At 37.8% G+C, this 16,029-nt stretch overlaps 2 protein-coding genes across 2 annotated transcripts; both read right to left on the reverse strand.

The window, feature by feature from the left end:
* Positions 1–1,178: 1,178 nt before the first annotated feature.
* On the reverse strand, positions 1,179–3,918 carry LOC139469505 (prosaposin-like). The gene is made up of 9 exons (XM_071251692.1): positions 3,873–3,918; positions 3,574–3,665; positions 3,077–3,139; positions 2,802–2,858; positions 2,349–2,426; positions 2,049–2,123; positions 1,802–1,867; positions 1,450–1,506; positions 1,179–1,226 (listed from the first exon to the last, which is right to left on the reverse strand). Exons 1-9 carry the CDS (start codon positions 3,916–3,918, stop codon positions 1,179–1,181), a joined length of 582 nt encoding a protein of 193 aa, XP_071107793.1.
* A 7,695-nt stretch (positions 3,919–11,613) lies between these two features.
* On the reverse strand, positions 11,614–14,377 carry LOC139469506 (prosaposin-like). Its single transcript, XM_071251693.1, has 9 exons — positions 14,332–14,377; positions 14,034–14,125; positions 13,535–13,597; positions 13,259–13,315; positions 12,806–12,883; positions 12,485–12,559; positions 12,237–12,302; positions 11,885–11,941; positions 11,614–11,661 (listed from the first exon to the last, which is right to left on the reverse strand). The coding sequence occupies exons 1-9, from the start codon at positions 14,375–14,377 to the stop codon at positions 11,614–11,616; spliced, it is 582 nt and encodes a 193-aa protein (XP_071107794.1).
* Positions 14,378–16,029: the final 1,652 nt, after the last annotated feature.

Here is a 16,029-nt window from a genome sequence, read left to right on the forward strand (position 1 = left end):
TAGAAAACGTGTTAAAGTAGTTTCATTTGATCATCAGTTGACCAGCCTGGACCAATTTCTTTGCGTTCTTGACTGTCGAGAGTCTATGTTATGTATGGTGTGATAAATGGCGTTCCACTAGGATTCGATTGCTAAATAATTTTCACGTGCCTATTACATGACACAGGTTCAACAAATGATCTCCATATCTCACATAAACGTCCAAGCAACATCAGTACTCTGGTCAAATGCAAATTTTTATTGACAATGTTTTACAGGTGACGTTGTTCGTGAGGCGATGAAGGATCGAGAGGCAGCATTGTCAGCATCTGCAATACCAAAAATACTCACTGAAGTTAACCGTGTCATGTGTAATAATGTAAGAATATTTCATATCATGACTAGTTATCAGGAAAGTGGACAGAGCATCCGTCCGGGGAGCAGAAGACAGTTGGTCCAGAGTAAGTATTTCTCCCAATCAACCTATGCTGGTCGTTAGAGGCGATTTAATGGGTCGAGTGGCCAGGCTCGGTAATTTGGCTGATTGCGTGTCTGGTTCAGACAGGCCTTCATATAGCTGGAATATTGCTGATTGTGGCGTTGAAGTAAACGAAACAAACAGTCAATAGTTCCAACCGAAACTTGTTTCCTCAGACAGCGGTGTAACTATTGCGTAGACAGAAGGAAAACCTCCGTGGTGTATTGGACAGGGCGTCTGCCCGAGGCGCCATTGTAATTACTGTGGAGTAATTTGTCCTGATTTGTAAACCTAGTTAATTTTTGTAATTCATTTGTTGATTGTATACAACATGCTGGTTCTTTGTTGGTTTCACACAAAGTTCTTTTACGTTCAGATTTCTTGATTAACATACTATTTCAATTTGGGAACCAACACGAAACAGTACATAATTTCAATTTGTAAAAGGAGAATAGCAATGTTCAAAAGAACCCGTGTGTGCTTTAGCGCAACATCAACCATCAACAAGCACTGGCCGGCTCGGTGTCTGAGTATAATTGTGTCAGAGTGGGGTTTCTATGTGAAACTGCGACATGGCATCTCAGTGAGCAAGCACTATAAAGTCCGGACAAGAACAAGCCGCCACATGGAGTGCAATAATCTTGAACGCGATGTTAAAACTCATCCCGCCTCACTTCACCTTACCTCGCCTATATCACGTTCAATACAACTCACCTTACAACTAGTTGGCACCACACATACCAAGTCGGTTGCATGACGTTTTAACATTCTGTAATAAAAAAATGTTCCATTCTTTTACATTTTTAAAATTAAATAAACAGTAGTCTTTTAACTCTAACTATCCAGGTTTTATACTTCATTCCGATCATACATATTGATTAGTGTCCTTAATGGATATGTCTACAGAAATCGACATATATGTCTGTCAAGTGTAAGTTTATGTGTATATCAAAGCAATGAGTATCTCACTTATACATCCAACATTTACTTACCACCAAATCTAGTAGCTCGATTTCCATTTCGATTGCTGCATCTAGAAAGTCAGCACACTGAAACAGAGTACACAGAATGCTCAAACATAATTAGATGAATGTGAAATTGTATACATACACACATTATATAATGATATAAGAATATATATCATGACTGATTATGAAATTAACTGTAACACAATATGAGGGGGGATCAGATGGTCAGGCTAGCTGACTTGGATGGTGCACGTCATTGTATCCGATACTCATGGTGTCAATCACATGGATTGTCTAGGACTACAATAAGGAAAGAACTACTGAATTTATATCATAATCAGAAAACTGAACAATGATTGGATAACTATATACACACCTGTTCCTGGCGGTCTTCGCTCAGCTTTTCACAGAACATGGTTTCGATCAGTTCATTTACAGAGGCCTGTAAAAGAAAAGTTTTTAACTACACGTAGTCATGATTTTATGATTGCATTACATCAACGTGTACGATTTGTTAATTTAACTTAAAACAAGATGGTACATATTTTATGTATTTGGGGAAATAATGCAAATGTTCCAGACCAACATAGGAGTGATAAACCTTCTCAATATTTGTCACTCACAACAGTGTCCATTTGCCTTTCTTTGACATCTTTGAGAAAGTTCTTGCAGTCCTTGCATCGCCCTCTCCCTTGAACCTACGAAACATGAAATGACAAATTGAATGCATCATTATGCCTACAGATTTTAAACTTTCTATTGTAACCAATGTAACAATAATATTGCAGCACAAAAAGTGTGACGAAAGACGAACCTACTTTCTAACCAAATAAATTGTACAAATCATGAACACGTTAAGACATTCATTTGATTGTGAGTAAGTTTGATGAGTTATACTGACTGGTACTAGGTATTAATCTTGCCTTGTTTGTAGGTGTGTTCATGTTGGCGGTATCAAGCGACGGACAGTACTTGGTGGCTTTACAGATGGCTTCAGGGCTCTGAGAAGGTGAACAGAATTACATGATATGTTGTAAAACCCAATCCTTTTGCTTACTCGCAGTGTATAATAATAATTATAGAGTTAAAGGGTAAAATCATAGTCCAATCCTCATCATTTTGTGTAACTCAGTGAAAACATAGTAAAGGTTATTATTCTGATAAAGGAAATGTAAGCTGAAATGCTGATATAGAGTTTTCCATCTCCTTCCCCGGGTATCTAAAGTCCATCTGATTGGTACTTTCCTGAACTTTTTGCATCAATCACCTTGTTCATGATGTCAGTATATGCAAATGTAAGCTGACGCAATCTTGCGCTTCATGATTAGTCCATTGATTGGAGCAGGATTTCGGATGATGTAAAAGTTAACAATTACCTGACTGTTGACTCTGTCCTTCTTCTTCTGGCATATTTTCTGCACTTTTGTCTTACACTGCAAATACGCGTTTAACAATATTAGCCTCAAGAATACTATTTTATCTAATTCACAGCGTTAAGGATCAACACAGTTTGCTATGAATATAGATTATTGTACCTTTTTAATTATCTACCTTGTGATATATTCAGTACATAGCTCTTTGCAATGAAACTTCTGATCTTGTTGTTTATGAAATCCGTTTGTTTACTATTGAGAACTATTATTTATCTCACCTCTTCCACCTTGCTGGGTTCCATTGAAGAACAGACGTTGTTCATTTTTGCTTCCTGTTCTTCCTGAAACACATGTTATATAAAAACTCAGTACAATAGATCTGGAGAATAGACATGAGTGTATTTGTGACATGTTTACCTCCTGACGTTCTGGGGTAGACTTACCTCTAAATATATATGTAGTAATAGATCTATGTGTAGTAGATAGAATACTGATAAATATATGAGAGTAGGGTTCAGTACAATATTCTACCAACGACTGGACAGATGCCATTTATTTTGGGAAATTGGAAAAATCAGATGTAGATTCCGAAACGAACATATTGGTTGACTGGTCCCATTACTTTAAGTATTATATTGAGGGTAGGGGTATAAACCATTAGTGTATAATCAAAAAGATAATGTTTTAAACATGTACGTATATGTTAGTGGGCACGTTTGGAAATAGCACGATTTTTACGAACCATCATGTGTTATAGTCGGTATTATTTACGTACAATCGATTCGAGTCCCATCTCCTGGCGATCAGTAATGAAAGCGATGCAATCAGCGCACTCATCATTTCCATCCTGTATCGACAGGGCCATAGCTGAAAACATGTCAATATAAAACGTCAACGCGTCAACTTTAGTCAAAAAATAATTAGTGTAAATATTTTTAGATTCGAACACATCAGAAAAAGAATGAATGCATATAATTGGATTTCCGTAAATATCATATAGCTGCACCTTAGCAACGACCATGGTATCTACTGAGAAGTGGATAGTAAGAAGGCATGGCCATTTAAAACACTCACCTTGGCTTGCTACAACAGCGACTACAAATGCGAAAAAGGTCTTCATTGTCCTTGAAGCTGAGAAATTCAACTGTTGTGATGTGTTTAAATGTAAAGCTTTATATATGTTCCGATTCTTCATAGTTGGTGACTTAGTCAATCACAGCGCACAGTAGGATGGCTCTAATTAACAGCAAACTAATTCAATGAGACGATTCAGACAGATGTCCTGTTCTTAACGAATATTCTCTGTTTGAAACCTACACATGCTGAGACAATAATTGTCGCGTTCTTAATAAAATAACCTGTTTTGATATCTCTCTCGATTAGATCTCTTTGCCACCTACTGTTGACCATGGTGATACACCCTACAATCAACTGACATGATGAAAGAACTAAAGAGTCGTAACTAGTCAACAGCTGACTGAATTTGTTTTGCATCTACATGATTACTAAACTATGTCAATTAGCTGACATTGCCAATTCTACAAAAGTCAGTGGGGCGGTGAGGTAGCCTAGTGGATAAAGCGTTCGCTCGTCACGCCAAAGACCCGGGATCCATTCCTCACATGGATGAAGTCCATTTCTGGTGTCCCCCGCCGTGATATTGCTTGAATATTACTAAAAGCGGCGTAAAACCAAATTCACTCACTCTCTCACTCACTCTCCAAAAGTCAGGTGATAAACAGAAACGTCTTTCCTATAAACGCTTGCATGTATTCTTCTTGAGAATTTGTCAAGAGATCTAAACTTTCGGGCAAAAGAAAGCGTAAACACTTTTCTTATTGTTGCTAAAATTGAAACAAACAAAAAAGATTATTCGATGGTGATGTATTTCATAGATTTATACCTTAAGTTTTGCAGTGTTTCGGCGGCTGTTTTCAGCTTAGTAACCTTTTGACAACGTTTGTCAAAATCCCTTGTCAAGTGTATACTTTCTTTATCCGGCAGTTTATACAAATACAGTCAATACAAAGGTGGTCGTTCTTAGTATCTGTAAGATTATAAATTTCTGTAATATATGACATGGAGGGAGATATGGGTGCAATCGCCTATTGTTCCGTAATTGGCAGTCAAGAGTTACGCCCCTTAGGGAAGCCAGCATCCGATGATCATGAGTACGAACGTTTTCATTTTAATAATTTTGTCTTTAGATTTGTATTTGAACCAAACAAAGAATTTGTAGTAATTATACTCATACGATATACAAGATTTTATCAAACAGCATAATGTACGCACACTGCATTCAAAAGAGTGATCTTATTTATTCAACCGATAACTCATTGTGCGGTGAACCTATTATTCTGGATGGGTAGATAACGAGAACCGAGTTGATTAGATTGTAAATGATATGTGAAACACGTAATACTGATGTATGGAAGGCGTTTGAATTGTTCATTTATCAACTTTACTTTCCAGTTTCACACCTGATTAATTACCACATAAGTGAGTGTTTAGTTTCCATTGCCTTAACAATTCAGTTGCATGTAATCATTTGTGTTTTAATTAATTCCAAATAGACCTGGCAGTTTGTGTATTATGGTTTGACGTGTTTTATCTAGATGGGTTCTGTATTTGTTGTTTCTGAATTGTTTATGCCAGTACATTTTTAGTAGATTTTATTTTATTTTATTTTATTGATTAGGAAGCAATCGGCAACATTCGAACTATATCCTGGTGACATACACATTATAGTTTCGCCTGGGAACGGCGTCTTATACCTTCTTTGTATAATCAAAGTCTTACGCCGTCCAAGTGCAGTGACACGCAATTTATCGCCGCTACTGCAATCGACGGTTTATGGAACGTACAGTTCATGGTGTCCGGTGTGTTTACGAAATGTTGATGGAGAGGAAGATGTGTTTACCTGTGAACCATCCCCTCAACATGGAGATATAGATGTATCAACCTCTTAACGAGCCCTTAAAGTGACAAGGATTGTTCTTGGATCCAAAATAACTCAGGACAAAATGTATGAAGGCGATCAAATCATATACTTCCTGAGGAGTGTGTCATCATTAAAAAGACTAAAGTTATTGTTGATGAAACATCCTTGAAGACAAAACAAGAGACCCTTATCAGATGTGATACAAATGCTGACAAATCTTTACAGGATGCACGACTGAAAGGAGATGACCAGATTTTATTACAGATTGGGAACTCGGACCCAGCATGTACAGAAGCGCGGTACCATGCGTCATGTTATAAAACCGTACTCTAAATGTGTATATAATATGAATTCCTCGCATGAAAGCATCCAAGAAACTTTGTGCAGAGGTAATTAAAAGTATATAGGAGAGTTACAAGGTATAATATTAAAGATAATTACATGAAAATTATTACATTGTCAGAGAATACCACCATATACCACTGTGGTAACGGATTTTGTTAGTAAATTCCGTCCATATAATGAAAGCGGTATAGTCCTCGAATTTAACTTCGTGAGTAAGAGCGACTGGTATCTGGATCAGTATCCAAAGGTGGCTTACAGGACAGCAAACATAGCCTGATTTGTTGTGGAGTTCAACGCTGATGTCAATGGGACCTATACACACAATGTCACACCATAAGTTCTCTCTTATTTTTCTCTTACTCACACAGTGGCACCGTACGTGAGTCAGTAAATCATGGTAGTTAATACCACACTGTGAACAGATACCATGTAATTTCCCCGGTCTCCACATCGAACAAATGTGGACAGCCAAACAGGCAGCTGCCTTTACCTCAGGACACTCTCGAGCTATCCTCCTCGTCTGGGACAAAGCTTATACTTGTGGATGAACACTTATGTATATACATGGAGATACGAGTCATAAAAACCTTCTTAGAAAGCAGATGATTAGAACAATGAGAGATGTGGCCAAGAAAGAATAGTTTCCTGATGTTGATAAGTGATTCTATGGGGAGCCAGCCGGGAAGAGCATTAACTAAGTCAGACCTAGTATGACGTGGAAGTCCCTGTGCCATTTTGAGAATGGACCTCTGTGCTCTTTCTAAAGCCAGAATTTCTGCCTTGGAAATCATCGACCATAACACCCAAACATAGCCTTTGGGATACAAATTGGCGTAATAAGTTTTGAGCTTGTCCTTGGGTTTAGAGCGCGTTCATGCAGTCCCGATTTGACGAGTGCTATGACTGATGCTTTCATCTTTGAGCAGCTCTCCAGAGTTCTCTACCATGATTTAAATTCAGTGTTCAATATAACCAACGTGCTTAAGCTCATTTGTCACTGGGATATCACGTCCATAGAGTACAACACTAGAAGCAGCTGCTTTTCTGTCACTATATCTGACTATCTGGCTCTTGGAAAGAGAGAAAGAGAACCGCCAGTCTGAACTATATCTTTCACTGATGGACATCATCTTCTGCAGATTTGCTGATACTGGACTAACAACTGCTATATCGTCCGCTTGAGCGGGTGCCATTACATGGATATCCAAGATCACTGCACCAAGTTTGTTGGTGGACAGTTTCTCTCACAGTTCATCTATGTATAGCAGGCAGAGTTTTGCCGACAGGACGCTTCCTTGCCGAACACCTCTTGATAACGGAAACCAGTATGATCTTGTGTTATTAACAAGGACGCTGCTCTCGATGAACTTGTAGCTATTGTCAAATATCCCCCACAGTGCATCTGGGATTCCAAGATGATACAGCTTGTATAAAAGTCCTTGGTGTCATACTGTGTCAAACGCTTTTGAACTGTCTAGGAAGGCTAAGTTGATGTCGTCCGATCGTTCTTTATAGTGAAGTATTGATTCTTCTCGTGCAATAAAGGAGGTGTCACTCGAGGAAAGGTCTAGAAACCACGCTGTTGTATAAATGGAAAGGATTTACTGTTGGTGAGCTGTTGGATTCTACTACTTACAATGACTTCAAATACCTTGTATATAATCGGCAATAGGGTTACCTCTCGATAGGAATCCGGTAACACGCGAGACATGTTGCCTCCTTTGAATATCAGTATGATAGTGCCTCTTTTCCATTGGGCAGGAATGTATCCAATTGTAATAACGAGGTTAAAGAGTTCTGACAAGCACTTTGTAAGGTATTTTCCACCATATCGAAGATGTTCATAAAAGATGTTGTCCATACCCGCAGCTTTGTTGCGTATTAGGGTTTTGCAAATTGATGTTTTTTTCCCTTGACTTGTTAGAAGATCAACTGATGACTGGTCAGTGCTCTGTATGTCCAAACGTATCCTTTCTACGTGTGCCTCAATGTGCTTCCTAAACTCTTGATCAAAGTGAAGCTCATCTTGGTCGCTTGATACCTATTTCATATGGTTTGGCATGATGGTACAGATTTTTTTGGCATTTCTTGTTTGCACCCCTTCTTCTTCAAGGCATGGAATTGGTTCCCATGTCGAATTAAAGTCCAAAACATCTTCTGATCTAGGTTACAAATGGACAGGACAAAATGTATGAAGGCAATCAAAACCAAAATGGATCCTTGAAGAGAAAACAAGAGACCCGTATTGGGTACTCGGACCCAGTATGTACAGAAATGCGGTACCATGCGTCATGTTATAAACAGTACTCTAAATGTGTATATAATCTGAACACCTGGCATTAAAGCCTCCAAGAAATTTTGTCCTGAGGTAATTGAGAAAAGTATAAAAAGAACGGCAGTTGGTGGAAATAAAAGGAAATAACAACCAGAAAAATACTTTCTCTTTCACAAGACATAATTGGTCTTTTCTCTGTGGTGGAAAGCTGATGCGAAAACACTTTGCTTTAGGTGTGGCCCTAAAGACACATTAAAGGGTGTACCAAAGTACAGTAGCTACTCAACTCGTTAGGACACGGCGTTTCTCAGTTGACTCTTGATACGGCTTTTACAGCTTGAAACCGATGTTCCCTATGGATTTCGCAGCAATGTGTTCACCACCCTGGTGTGGGTGATAACGCATTATGACATCAACTTCAAGTAATGTCAATTCTCCAAACATTTAATGTCAGTGATATTTAACGATATTTTATAATTAATATATAATTATATTCCAGATGAACATTCAAATAAAGTAAGTGAATTAAATATAAACAAAACAAACAATGTTATGAAGTGTAATAAGATGCAATATTTATTTTTATACATGGTTCATTGAAGCTGGTCAGGTATTTCAAGTACATGTAAGAGTTAGTAGCCATGATCCCTTTAGTCCGTTCACCTTTTTGCACTGTATATCATGCTTCTCATGATGTGACTGCTTCCTGCTTTTCATGTTAATACATAATGTCTCGTTCTATAATCTATACCATACTATTAATAGTCTCTAGTATGCTCACACTTTACACAGGCAGCCAGTGTTCGAATGCCGGGTCGGCACTTTATATTTGGTGTCCTCATTTGGTTGTGATCGCAAGATTGATATACGAGCGAAGAACTGATACACAACCACCACCACTTACATGTACTTCGATAATACTGTCTTATGGACTTATGGATTTTTCTGGTCTCTATTTTTACCAAATGTTCCTTATTCATATTGATATCTAGTACTTCACATCACAGAGACGATGAGGTAGCCTAGTTGTAAAAGTGTTAGTTCGTCATGTCGAACACCCGGGTTTTATTCCCACCTGAGTACAATGCATGAAGCCCATGTTCCGGTGTCCCTTTCGTGATATTGTTGAAATATAGAAGTGGCGTAAAACCATACTCATTCCTCACTCACTCATATGTTGGAGGAAACTACTAGGTCGACAGAGACCGTGACTGTAAGTGAGATTCAGTAATGTCCAGCAACAAGACAACTGAGCAGTGCAAGCCAGATGACCATCAAGACACTACGTTAAAATTTTGTAACGTTGGTGAAGCTTTAACCATTCAAATGAAGGATAGGTCTGGTATCCATCTGATAATAGTTCTAAGGAATGTAATGTTTCCTTCACTTATTGTCCAATGCTAGGCAACCACTACCACATCATATCCTGTGCGACACTAGGTCACGATTAACCGTCACTTGTACCATGCAATGAAATGGTTGAACCTTACATGTCTCCTTATTGTCTTTGTCACTGTACATTTACATGATCCCCGGTAAAGTTCCCGTGGGTGAAGCGGATATATATGACTGAGCCGTGGAGCAGTGAATATAATTTCAATTAATCAAAAGAGAGTATCAATATTCAAGAGCACCCATGTGTGGCATAGCATTATAGCACCCATCACGAGTGCTGATGAAACTGACGTACTGTTCAAAGAGGCGTTAACCTAAACTCACTCACTCTTTCCTGTACAAGCGATAGCTTCGTTCTGTTTATCTTCTTAGGATATTTGTTGAAAATAGTAATCGTAATGGGTTCATTTGCCATTAACTGTTTTATTTCAATTTGTTTCAGGAATTAACTGGTGACAACTTATTATGTTCATTTGTCTTGATCCTGTATACATGTGTCTCCTCCTTTAATGGTATAATGTCTGGTTCTGAGTATTTAGTTCACCGCATAATGGTCTATCCTCAAGTATGAGGATGCGATTGGTTCAGTCGTCTGAGGTGCCGCTATTCGCCGTGCAGAGTTGCGTTCCTTCGACAAACCAAACCCAACTCACTTCCTCTATCCTCAAAATAGAACGATAATAGAAAAACGTGTTAAAGTAGTTTCATTTGATCATCAGTTGACCAGCCTGGACCAATTTCTTTGCGTTCTTGACTGTCGAGAGTCTATGTTATGTATGGTGTGATAAATGGCGTTCCACTAGGATTCGATTGCTAAATAATTTTCACGTGCCTATTATATGACACAGGTTCAACAAATGATCTCCATATCTCACATAAACGTCCAAGCAACAACAGTACTCTGGTCAAATGCAAAGTTTTATTGACAATGTTTTACAGGTGAAGTTGTTCGTGGGCGATGAAGGATCGAGAGGCAGCATTGTCAGCATCTGCAATACCAAAAATACACACTGAAGTTAACCGTGTCATGTGTAATAATGTAAGAATATTTCATATCATGACTAGTCATCAGGAAAGTGGACAGAGCATCCGTCCGGTGAGCAGAAGACAGTTGGTCCAGAGTAAGTATTTCTCCCAATCAACCTATGCTGGTCGTTAGAGGCGATTTAATGGGTCGAGTGGCCAGGCTCGGTAATTTGGCTGATTGTGTGTCTGGTTCAGACAGGCCTTCATATAGCTGGAATAGTGCTGATTGTGGCGTTGAAGTAAACGAAACAAACAGTCAATAGTTCCAACCGAAACTTGTTCCTCAGACAGTGGTGTAACTATTGCGTAGACAGAAGGAAAACCTCCGTGGTGTATTGGACAGGGCGTCTGCCCGAGGCGCCATTAAAATTACTGTGGAGTAAATTTGTCCTGATTTGTAAACGTAGTTAATTTTTGTAATTCATTTGTTGATTGTATACAAAATGCTGGTTCTTTGTTGGTTTCACACAAAGTTCTTTTACGTTCAGATTTCTGGATTAACATACAATTTCAATTTGGGAATCAACACGAAACAGTACATAATTTCAATTTGTAAAAGGAGAATAGCAATGTTCAAAAGCACCCGTGTGTGCTTTAGCGCAACATCAACCATCAACAAGCACTGGCCGGCTTGGTGTCTGAGTATAATTGTGTCAGAGTGGGGTTTCTATGTGAAACTGCGACATGGCACCTCAGTGAGCAAGCACTATAAAGTCCGGACAAGAACAAGCCGCCACATGGAGTGCAATAATCTTGAACGCGATGTTAAAACTCATCCCGCCTCACTTCACCTTACCTCGCCTATATCACGGTCAATACAACTCACCTTACAACTAGTTGGCACCACACATACCAAGTCGGTTGCATGACGTTTTAACATTCTGTAATAAAAAAATGTTCCATTCTTTTACATTTTTTAAATTAAATAAACAGTAGTCTTTTAACTCTAACTATCCAGGTTTTATACTTCATTCTGATCATACATATTGATAAGTGTCCTTAATGGATATGTGTAAAGAAATCGACATATATGGCTGTAAAGTGTAAGTTTATGTATATATCAAAACAATGAGTATCTCACTTATACATCCAACATTTACTTACCACCAAATCTAGTAGCTCGATTTCCATTTCGATTGCTGCATCTAGAAAGTCAGCACACTGAAACAGAGTACACAGAATGCTCAAACATAATTAGATGAATGTGAAATTGTATACATACACACATTATATAATGATATAAGAATATATATCATGACTGATTATGAAATTAACTGTAACACAATATGAGGGGGGATCAGATGGTCAGGCTAGCTGACTTGGATGGTGCACGTCATTGTATCCGATACTCATGGTGTCAATCACATGGATTGTCTAGGACTACAATAAGGAAAGAACTACTGAATTTATATCATAATCAGAAAACTGAACAATGATTGGATAACTATATACACACCTGTTCCTGGCGGTCTTCGCTCAGCTTTTCACAGAACATGGTTTCGATCAGTTCATTTACAGAGGCCTGTAAAAGAAAAGTTTTTAACTACACGTAGTCATGATTTTATGATTGCATTACATCAACGTGTACGATTTGTTAATTTAACTTAAAACAAGATGGTAAATAGTTTATGTATTTGGGGAAATAATGCAAATGTGCCAGACCAACATAGGAGTGATTAAACCTTCTCAATATTTGTCACTCACAACAGTGTCCATTTGCCTTTCTTTGACATCTTTGAGAAAGTTCTTGCAGTCCTTGCATCGCCCTCTCCCTTGAACCTACGAAACATGAAATGACAAATTGAATGCATCATTATGCCTACAGTTTTTAAACTTTCGATTGTAACCAATGTAACAATAATATTGCAGCACAATAAGTGTGACGAAAGACGAACCTACTTTCTAACCCAGTAAATTGTACAAATCATGAACACGTTAAGACATTCATTTGATTGTGATTAAGTTTGATGAGTTATACTCACTAAACCTGTTGACTAGAGGACTAGTACTAAGTATTAATCTTGCCTTGTTTGTAGGTGTGTTCATGTTGGCGGTATCAAGCGACGGGCAGTACTTGGTGGCTTTACAGATGGCTTCAGGGCTCTGTGAAGGTGAACACAATTACATGATATGTTGTAAAACCCAATCCTTTTGCTTACTCGCAGTGTACAATAATAATTATAGAGTTAAAGGGTAAAATCATAGTGCAATCCTCATCATTTTGTGTAACTCAGTGAAATCATAGTAAAGGTTATTATTCTGGTAAAGGAAATGTAAGCTGAAATGCTGATATAGAGTTTTCCATCTCCTTCCCTGGGTATCTAAATTCCATCTGATTGGTACATTCTTGAACTTTTTGCATCAATCACCTTTTTCATGATGTCAGTATATGCAGATGTAAGCTGACGCAATCTTGTGCTTCATGATTAGTCCATTGATTGGAGCAGGATTTCGGATGATGTAAAAGTTAACAGTTACCTGACTGTTGACTTTGTCCTTCTTCTTCTGGCATATTTTCTGCACTTTTGTCTTACACTGCAAATAGGCGTTTTACATTGTTAGCCTCAAGAATACTATTTTATCTAATTCACAGCGTCAAGGATCAACACAGTTTGCTATGAATATAGATTATTGTACATTTTTAATTATCTACCTTGTGATATATTCAGTACATAGCTCTTTGCAATGAAACTTCTGATCTTGTTGTTTATGAAATCCGTTTTGTTTACTATTGAGAACTATTATTTATCTCACCTCTTCCACCTTGCTGGGTTCCATTGAAGAACAGACGTTGTTCATTTTTGCTTCCTGTTCTTCCTGAAACACATGTTATATAAAAACTCAGTACAATAGATCTGGAGAATAGACATGAGTGTATTTGTGACATGTTTACCTCCCTACGTTCTTGAGTAGACTTACCTCTAAATATATATGTAGTAATAGATCCATTTGTGTAGTAGATAGAATACTGATAAATATATGAGAGTAGGGTTCAGTACAATATTCTACCAAAGAGTGGACAGATGCCATTTATTTTGGGAAATTGGAAAATACAGATGTAGATTCCGAAACGAACACTTGGTTGACTGGTCCCATTACTTTAAGTATTATATTGAGGGTAGGGCTATAAACCATTAGTGTATAATCAAAAAAGATAATGTTCTTAACATGTACGTATATGTTAGTGGGCACGTTTGGAAATAGCACGATTTTTACGAACCATCATGTGTTATAGTCGGTATTATTTACGTACAATCGATTCGAGTTCCATCTCCTGGCGATCAGTAATGAAAGCGATGCAATCAGCGCACTCATCATTTCCATCCTGTATCGACAGGGCCATAGCTGAAAACATGTCAATATAAAACGTCAACGCGTCAACTTTTGTAAAAAAAAATTAATGTAAATATGTTTAGATTCGAACACATCAGAAAAAGAATTAATGCATATAATTGGATTTCCGTAAATATCATATGGCTGCGCCTTAGCCACGACCATGGTATCTACTGAGAAGTGGATAGTAAGAAGGCATGGCCATTTAAAACACTCACCTTGGCTTGCTACAACAGCGACTACAAATGCGAAAAAAGTCTTCATTGTCCTTGAAGCTGAGAAATTCAACTGTTGTGATGTGTTTAAATGTAAAGCTTTATATATGTTCCGATTCTTCATAGTTGGTGACTTCGCCAATCACAGCGCACAGTAGAATGGCTCTAATTAACAGCAAACTAATTCAATGAGACGATTCAGACAGATGTCCTGTTCTTAACGAATATTCTCTGTTTGAAACCTACACATGTTGAAACAATAATTGTCGCGTTCTTAATAAAATAACCTGTTTTGATATCTCTCTCGATTAGATCTCTTTGCCACCTACTGTTGACCATGGTGATACACTCTACAATCAATTGACATGATGAAAGAACTCAAGAGTCGTAACTAGTCAACAGCTGACTGAATTTGTTTTGCATCTACATGATTACTAAACTATGTTAATTAGCTGACATTGCCAATTCTACAAAAGTCAGTGGGGCGGTGAGATAGCCTAGTTGATAAAGCGTTCGCTCGTCACGCCGAAGACCCGGGATCCATTCCTCACATGGATGAAGTCCATTTCTGGTGTCCCCCGCCGTGATATTGCTTGAATATTGCTAAAAGCGGCGTCAAACCAAATTCACTCACTCTCTCACTCACTCTCCAAAAGTCAGGTGATAAACAGAAACGTCTTTCCTATAAACGCTTGCATGTATTCTTCTTGAGAATTTGTCAAGAGATCTAAACTTTCAGGCAAAAGAAAGCGTAAACACTTTTCTTATTGTTGCTAAAATTGAAAAAAAAAAAAAATGATTATTCGATGGTGATGTATTTCATAGATTTATACCTTAAGTTTTGCAGTGTTTCGGCGACTGTTTTCAGCTTAGTGACCTTTTGACAACGTTTGTCAAAATCCCTTGTCAAGTGTATACTTTCTTTATCCGACAGTTTATACAAATACAGTCAATACAATGGTGGTCGTTCTTAGTATCTGTAAGATTATAAATTTCTGTAATATATGACATGGAGGGAGATATGGGTGCAGTCGCCTATTGTTCCGTAATTGGCAGTGAAGAGTTACGCCCCTTACGGAAGCCAGCATCCGATGATCATGAGTACGAACGTTTTCAATTTGATAATTTTGTCTTTAGATTTGTATTTGAACCAAACAAAGAATTTGTAGTAATTATACTCATGCGATATACAAGATTTTATCAAACAGCATAATGTACGCACACTGCATTCAAAAGAGTGATCTTATTTATTCAACCGATAACTCTTTGTGTGGTGAACCTATTATTCTGGATGGGTAGATAACGAGAACCGAGTTGATTAGATTGTAAATGATATGTGAAACACGTCATACTGATGTATGGAAGGCGTTTGAATTGTTCATTTATCAACTTTACTTTCCAGTTTCACACCTGATTAATTACCACATAAGTGAGTGTTTAGTTTCCATTGCCTTAACAATTCAGTTGCATGTAATCATTTGTGTTTTAATTAATTCCAAATAGACCTGGCAGTTTGTGTATTATGGTTTGATGTGTTTTATCTAGGTGGGTTCTGTATTTGTTGTTTCTGAATTGTTTATGCCAGTACATTTTTAGTAGATTTTATTTTATTTTATTGATTAGGAAGCAATCGGCAACATTCGAACTATATTCTGGTGACATACACATTATAGTTTCGCCTGGGAACGGCGTCTTATACCT

The sequence above is a fragment of the Haliotis cracherodii genome, unplaced genomic scaffold (genome assembly GCF_022045235.1).
Source record: "Haliotis cracherodii isolate W230 unplaced genomic scaffold, xgHalCrac1.p SCAF_2, whole genome shotgun sequence".
Lineage (NCBI taxonomy): Eukaryota > Metazoa > Mollusca > Gastropoda > Lepetellida > Haliotidae > Haliotis > Haliotis cracherodii.

Excerpts from the sequence above, each read along its gene's own strand:
- LOC139469505 (XM_071251692.1), bottom strand. The coding sequence starts at position 3,918 with ATGAAGACCTTTTTCGCATTTGTAGTCGCTGTTGTAGCAAGCCAAG. Across the intron at positions 2,124-2,348 it reads TGAACACACCTACAAACAAG|GTTCAAGGGAGAGGGCGATG; the intron begins GCAAGATTAATA and ends CATGTTTCGTAG. Across the intron at positions 1,868-2,048 it reads AAAGGCAAATGGACACTGTT|GCCTCTGTAAATGAACTGAT; the intron begins GTGAGTGACAAA and ends TTTCTTTTACAG.
- LOC139469506 (XM_071251693.1), bottom strand. The coding sequence starts at position 14,377 with ATGAAGACTTTTTTCGCATTTGTAGTCGCTGTTGTAGCAAGCCAAG. Across the intron at positions 13,598-14,033 it reads AGATGGAACTCGAATCGATT|GAAGAACAGGAAGCAAAAAT; the intron begins GTACGTAAATAA and ends CATGTGTTTCAG. Across the intron at positions 11,942-12,236 it reads GCGAAGACCGCCAGGAACAG|TGTGCTGACTTTCTAGATGC; the intron begins GTGTGTATATAG and ends ACTCTGTTTCAG.